The 7570-nt window shown below is 43.6% G+C and overlaps 1 protein-coding gene across 1 annotated transcript in view; it reads left to right on the forward strand.

The window, feature by feature from the left end:
- jph3b (junctophilin 3b) overlaps positions 1 to 7416 on the forward strand; it is a 29527-nt gene extending 22111 nt beyond the window's left edge. Inside the window, exon 6 of the mRNA XM_069528785.1 lies at positions 4577 to 7416. Coding sequence (XP_069384886.1) covers positions 4577 to 4657 — 81 coding nt within the window. The 3' untranslated portion in view covers positions 4658 to 7416. The remainder of the gene's footprint in view (positions 1 to 4576) is intronic.
- Positions 7417 to 7570: the final 154 nt, after the last annotated feature.

A 7570-nucleotide genomic window follows, 5' to 3' on the forward strand; every position in this document is an offset into this window, starting at 1 on the left:
GCACTTGATTCCATACAAACAAAACCCGGTTCACAATCTCGGAGCTTGTGGTTCGTCTACGTGGAGGGTTACAATATGATAATCCGTCTATTCAGAAAGAAATGGGGATTTTTTTTAACTTCCGGAACCAAACTTCAACTTCCTACTCCTTCAGAATATACTGTGTACAACGTTTACTGTTGTTGAGACCAAATACAACAAGCCCGGTTTAAAGGTGTCACAGTGGAGCACCAGCATATTGTGTCGGCCGAAAAATCGCACACAAGCAATGAACAGAAAACATGAATGGAAATCCCAGTGAAGCTTCTGCAGCCTGTTTCCCTTCACACGTTGATAGTTAACACTGATTCTAGCGTCTTTGAATTTGATCAGTTTAAACCTCTGCGTGACTGTTTGGCCTGCAAGTGTCACTGGATCGCAGCTGTACGGTGCATTTGTCATATCTGTCATGTCGCCGCCACACATTGATTTGACTAAAAGGATTAGTTGCCCACTGTCATGAGGATACATCCCATCCCCAGTGACATAACACAATGTTATCCCACATATTAAGATAATCCTGGTTGGGAGAGGCACAACGTTTAACCTTGTGAAATAAAGAAAGATCTTTTTGTGCTACGGGCGAGCAGGGGAGGATTACACCGTTGTATTATAATGTTTTGGCTACGTCTTGACTCAGGCTGGTGGACGGACACAACCACAGTAATCCTGGATGATAATACAGCTGCAGCATTAGCTAATGAAACCAACAGGAAATTCAGCAGCGAGTGAGAAAACCACACATTGAATATATTAATGCTACAGACGCACATTATAAACACACACACACACACACACAGTTTACTATGTGTAAACTCATCACAACTTGTTCTTGTTAATACAAATGTTACTGAAACAATGTGATGACTCCGAGTTAAGTTGGTTATCTAAGACACACACACACACACACACACACACACACACACACACACACACACACACACACACACACACACAGACCTCAGCGGTCCTCTGTGCACCTTAGTAACAGCAGATTGGCAAACTAGCCCCTTCCTCACAGACGGCCCCCTATTGGTTAACCAGCGCTCTGTTGCTAGGGAACAGCTTATGCCTGGCTTCAACAGCGGCCAATCGGTGGGCGTCTGTCAGTGACAAGGAGGTGAGGGTGGGTGGAGGTGGGGTGCTTGTGTGTGTGTGTGTGTGTTGTGTGTGTTATGTGTGTGTGTGTGTTTGCAGCTGCAGAGGAGCAAGTGAGATTTGTGTAAGACAGGTTCACTGCATACACAGATACTGTCACACACTTAGATAAATATACACAGGGAACACACAACGCAAACCATGTGTGCACGCGTGCAGCCACACACACACACACACACACACACACACACACACACACACACACACACACACAGGTCATTCATACTGTGCGTGTCACACTGAAGAAACAATAAATAAGAGGCTTGCTCTGTGACTGTATCCACAGCAGCATGAAGCCTCTGTACCAAAATAGCACCGCACCTCAACTCAAACACATCAACTCGTCGTCATCATGGAACACAGGGATGTTTCGCAATTACAGCAAGAAGACGACCAAACCTGTCCTGTCCCGCAGAAACATCACTTAACACGATGTCAGTGAGATTTAAGAAAGCACATTTAAATATGAGTCGTGGCTTCGCCCCCCCCCCCCCCCCCCCCCCCCAAGTTCTTACTTCAAACTCAAAGAGCAGAATCTGAAAATATACAAAGAAGAAATTGTGTATGCATGAACAATGTGTCCTCTCAGACTGGTCAGCACATTTTCGGCTGCTCTGCAGTTTATCTAAAGCTTTCGTTGGGAAAATATTACTGTGAAGAAATCTCTTGTGATAACAGTGTATAAGGTCTCTGTGTCAGAGATACAATATTTTTTTAATATGATGGTGAAATGTTTTATGAGAGCATCATCGCTGTTTTCTTTCGGTGCCAATGTTCAATACCAAACCAGAAAGAAGAGTGCTGTTCATGTGAGATAGAGTTTAATATAATATAATATATTAATGCAAAGTTTAAACAACCTGCCTGATAATTTTATAAAACGGTGGAATTGGACAAACGAGGAGTCACACGTTTACTGGGATTATATTTAACCTGATCTTTGGTTTCCCTGAAGAATTCTCCTCTGGGCTCTGTGCATTTTCAGGATTTACTCACCAGGAGGATTAGAAATAAATCAGCTCTGTTGAAGAAAAGTAAATAACATTCAGCCTTTTTTATTGTGAAGTCTGTAATCACTTAGTCACACTGGAGGACTGAAGAAATACAGTAATTGTAGAAAATTTCAGAGCGCTACATGAGTCACTACAGCGTGAAATTGATTGATATAATAATACTTTACTATAGAACATGGATATAAATAAATGTAAGGAGGCAATGTTGAGTTTAAATCTATCACATTAAACTCCCACACCTTAATTCAACCCCCTCCCTAAAATAACTGAGGTAAGGTAGAGTGAGCAGGAGGTAGGCAATCATTTCATTTGGTCGTGTTTATTACCTGCCAGGGCCTCAGACACTGGCTTTTTCAGATGACTTTATTTTTATTGACGGCTTGCACGTGAAGAGCATTTCAACAAATAAAATAAAAAGTGTTTCAGGAACAAATCACCACATCTAACAGACACACACACACACACACATCCGTCCTCTAACTCTGGACAAGAAGAAAAAGGAGGAAGGCAATATCTTTAAAATCTGAGAGTTTCCAAATAATTGAATTACTAATTGTGAATGATTATGATATTTTGCACAAATTAAATAATTCGATTAAAACATCATCTAATTTCTCGGAAATCGGCCAATCACTCGTCAAGGGGTTGGAACAACAGGAAATGTGTTTTGAATATTTCCATGCCGGTAAAAAAGTTAAACAAATTATAAACCGTACATTCTCCTCACTGAATGGATTTAGAAAAAAGCAGATGATGAGAGGATTTCATCGTCCCGTGGGTAATCACTGTGACACAGATCTGAGATAAGCCTATCGCCAGGTTCATCAGCAGAAACCTCGTTAGCAGCCACTCTGGACACGTTCAGCTACAACAAGGTTGCATCACTGCAGCTGAATATCAGTGTGTAATGTTACTCAGAGCCTCAGATTATTTTAGGTTTAGACGTAATTAAAAAACCTTTCAGTCGAAGTTAATTCCTGTAAAACAAGATTCTACATAGGGTTAAAAAAAAAGAAAAAAAGTGCTGCATCAATGAGAACATCGGTGAATCCGCTCGAGTCACACATTCACCTGGAGTGGACAGGTGGTCAGAACGACTGGCCTTCACCCACACGACCCAGGTTGTCACCGAGCATCTGCTGAAGTGTCACTGAGCAAGACACTGATTCCACACCAGCTGCAGGCGGCTGCTCTGCTGCCGAGCCTGACCTCTGACCTCGCTGTCAGAGAAGGCGGGCTTCCCTGTGGGACCGACACAGAATATGTTTTATCGTTATATATTAATATTATTATTATTTATCATAAGACGCAAAGTGCTCCTTCAACCCTGCACTGCGTACAGGTCGTCATTGCTGCTGGGTCATTATTACATGTACTTATTTTATGGGATGTGCATAAACAACCATTGACACGAGGAAGAACTCACGTTTATCAAACTCCTTAAAGAACATTCAAATCTATTAATCAAATTCCATATTGTCAGATATATGTCAAAATATCATAGGTCACGATAAGTAATATGTCAACAGAGGACATTTTGTAATAAGCTATAAAATAAGCTTTTTATTTACTTTTCATTTGAAAAAAAACTGACGTTCATTTGTCGATCGTCCTTATTGTGAAATAACAGTTTTTATTTTATATTTCAGTTTAATTTTAATTATGTTATCCATAATAATGTACTGCATTCATTCAAACATTGTCCATGTATTCGATTGTTGTTAGTTTCACATGTGTTGGTGCAGGACAAAAAAAAAAGACTGAACAGGAAGTTGTTCTTTTTCAAACTGTGGGGGAGATGTCTGTACTTCAGCTCTGAGTAAATATGTGTACATTAGTCATGTGACCACTTTAAAGCTGCTGTTAAATGTAAATAGGAGAGAGTTGTATTATGTCGATGTCGATGACGACAACCGGGCTCGTGCACGACAGTGACGACTGATTCTCCTCAGGGTTCAGGTCTTTATTCGCCGTGGCTCGATCCCTGCAGGTCACTCTTCCAGTTTCAGAGTCTAAACTACAACCAGCATCGCCACAGGCCAAACACGCAGGAGGGTTTAGATCAGGCCCCGTGTTTGTGTTGGTCAGAGAGAGAAAAGTTGTATTTCTGCGTGTGAGAGTCATCACCTCAACATCTACACTTACACATTGGTTTAAAGGTTTGTGTTGCACTTTAACTTCCTCCCCTTGTTAATCTCATTGTTCCGTTCATCATATTTGTTAATTAATTCAATTGATCGGCTGTTTCATTCTTTCTTGAGTATAAATGATTGTGTGTATATTTGTATGTATTAGCTAACTCTGTGTGTGTGTGTGTGTTCTGATTATTGACATGCTCCCCTTCTCTCTCTCTCTCTCCCACGCAGGCCTACAGCTCTATCCTGGTTGTCATGGTGATTCTGCTCAACATCGGAGTGGCTATTTTGTTTATTCACTTTTTTATTTAAGGACAGCACTGCTTTCAGAGTCAGCCTATCTATGCTACAACAACTATAAATTCATATGAGTGTCATTTCGAAATCTGCTGCCCCTCCGTGCTCCTGGTGAGAGGACTGCGACCCGGCTGGAGCGCGACCAGGAGCGAGGAGCGACTCCGCCATCGCCGGTCCGGTCGTCGCGAAAGAGATGATGTAGTGTGCAGCCCAAAGAAGTGGATGAAAGGGGGGGGGGGTGAACCGGTCCAGAGGGAGACTACATGAGTGAGCTTCAGTTGTTCACCTAAAGACTCGAGTGAGCTGAAGCGGTTCGATTCCCAGGCCACTGAGACGTCTGCTTCCACTGTCTGCAGACAGGACTGACGAGACTTTTTCATCTTTAAATCCTAGTTTTCAACAGATTTGTAACTTCTAATTTATTTATTAACATTTTATCTCATGTACAATATGTTGATGGATATATTTATTTTGTAACCCTCCACCCCTCTTTATATAACTCCTGCCTTTTTTGTCCCTCCACCTGCCCAGGTGCCTGCCCAGGTGTTGTTACTGATGGTTCAACGTCTGTGTGTGTCTGTGTGTGTGCGTGTGCGTGCGTGTGTTGCTTGAGCTGCCTAGTGTGTGCTGTCTGGATACGTGGCTGGTTGAAGGCTCCCTGTCCACCCACGCACAACACATACTTGTACTTCCAGCTTTGAGAGGACATGTGTTGGCATCATGCGTTCCCTGGCCCCTCACTCTGACCTTACAACTGAACGCCAAGCCTCAACAGTTACGCTGCGTTCGCACCAAATGAGAAGCGAATGTTCGCGTTGCGTTCCTCACACAGGTTTCGCCCCAGGTTCATTTGTGTTAACGCCCCCACTACTCCTGTTACCAACGTAGGTAAACTACAAACAGATACTGGCCCGAGGAGAGGACGACTGAAGTGAGGTGACTACAGTCGCTGCGTTGTAGAAGCCAGTGACGTTTGATGTGAAGTCATTTGAGTCTTAAACCTCCAAAAACAGAACTTTGAATTTGTGAGGACCGGCCAAAATGTCCTCACTTGTCCAACGTGTCCTCACTCTGGGGGGTCTAATGGTATGGTCCTCACATAGATAGAAGTACAAGTCCACACACACCTTTTGCACTCGCCCCGTCCATCTCAGTCACTGGTCCTCGCTCTGTTTTGTCTCATTCTTCATCTTGTGTAGGGAATGAGAAAGAGTGTGTGAGTGTTTGTGTGTGTGTGTGTGTGTGTGTGTGTGTGAGTGAGTGTGTGTACTAATGTGTGCATGCTCATGTGCATCTCTTCATACTGTATATATACAGTATAACAGCAGAGGTCATGTGTGTGAATGGATTTTTTGTACAGAGAGCGAGTGTAACCACCTTCATTGTGTTTTCCATCAGTGTGTGTGTGTGTGTGTGTGTGTGTGCGTGTGTGTGGTCTCCAAGTGGCTCCGTGGCCTTTCACGCTGTTCATGAACTTTGCGAGAGCATCTCATGAGGACACAGTCACTGCTCATCCACATCCAGCCAACCAGCATCAGCTGACAGCTGTGCTCTCTCGGTCTCTCCCTCCCACTCTCTCCCACCTCCACACACACACACACACATGGACCACTCAGAGATGGAGCTTCCTCTGAGTTGGTGGTAGTTCACTGATGACCGTCCTTGGCAAAGACCTGCGCCCACTTCACCAACAGCAGAAGCATGAAAAATTCTCCCTTAAAAGACGAATTGGTTTTGATAAATCTCCGTCTCCTGCTGCTTCTCTCAAAACATAACCTGAAGACATCGTCTTTTATACTACACTTGCATGATGTCGGAACAAAAACCACCCGTCGCCACCTGCCTTGCTTTTGTAGTGCCAATTGATAAAACTACAACAATGCATGCGTATGTACTTTAATATCTTAGTTGTGCATTTAATCGGAGAATCAAAACCTTCAGAAGCACATGCGACATGTTACGTTTTGACCGGAGCAGTGACAGGAGAGTAAAACAGCAGCAACGACGTGAAACTCGCTGCAGAACTTTTTGAGAGAATATTTCATCGAACGATGTGAGTCTGTAGTGTGGTAGGAGCAGGATGGAGGTCGGGATTTACAGCTTCCATTCCTCACCGTCTCCTCCACCTGTCCGAGACCATCAGTGACAAGAACACAGTCAGAAACACCTTTAACAATTTGTCTGTTTCCAACGGAGGAGGCTTTTCCTGTGTCTCTTTGACACATCTGGCAGAGCATCCTCTGTTTGCATGTGTGCACATGGATGCTCATCGAAGTGTGTGAACATGTGTGTGCATCTCCCTCCTTCCACGTGACGGGATGGGGCGGCTGAGCCTGTTGCCCTTGGTAACAACTTACAGAGGGTAGGGAGAGTACCACCGTTGTTTCTCAAAGTATGGATCGGAATTCAAACCCAGCAGCGAGTTCATCTCTGGCGTTTCACCACTTTATTGCAACAGTTCAGTAACGTGCCTGCAACGTGAGAGGCCGAACACTAACGCGTTTATTTTTCATTTCGGGTCCCAGACAGAAACAGGTTCAAGAAGCTCTTCTGTACGACATCAGCCTGGTGACAAAGCCCTGCACCACCACCCCCTTAGTCTGCAGCATGCTACAGCATGCCAAGCTCTCTCTCTATAGTTTCACTCTCCTCTTTCTTTCTTTCTTTCTTTCTCTTTCTTTCTTTCTTTCTTTCTTTCTTTATGTTTCTGGGAATTACTCTGTTTTGTTTTTGAGTTGTGTGGAGAAAATAATGAAAGTGTTGGAAAGAAAATGACTCGTGGCTCTTGTGTTTTTAATTCCCGCTCTGTGTGTGGTCCAGTGACAACGGACAATTTTTGGGGACCTGCATCAATCACACCACGGGGACTTGTCTTCCTTTTGAGAACACAACGGACGTCCACAAGAAATCATAAGTCATTAGGGTTGA

Source organism: Paralichthys olivaceus, chromosome 7, assembly GCF_024713975.1.
Source record: "Paralichthys olivaceus isolate ysfri-2021 chromosome 7, ASM2471397v2, whole genome shotgun sequence".
Taxonomy (NCBI): Eukaryota; Metazoa; Chordata; class Actinopteri; order Pleuronectiformes; family Paralichthyidae; genus Paralichthys; species Paralichthys olivaceus.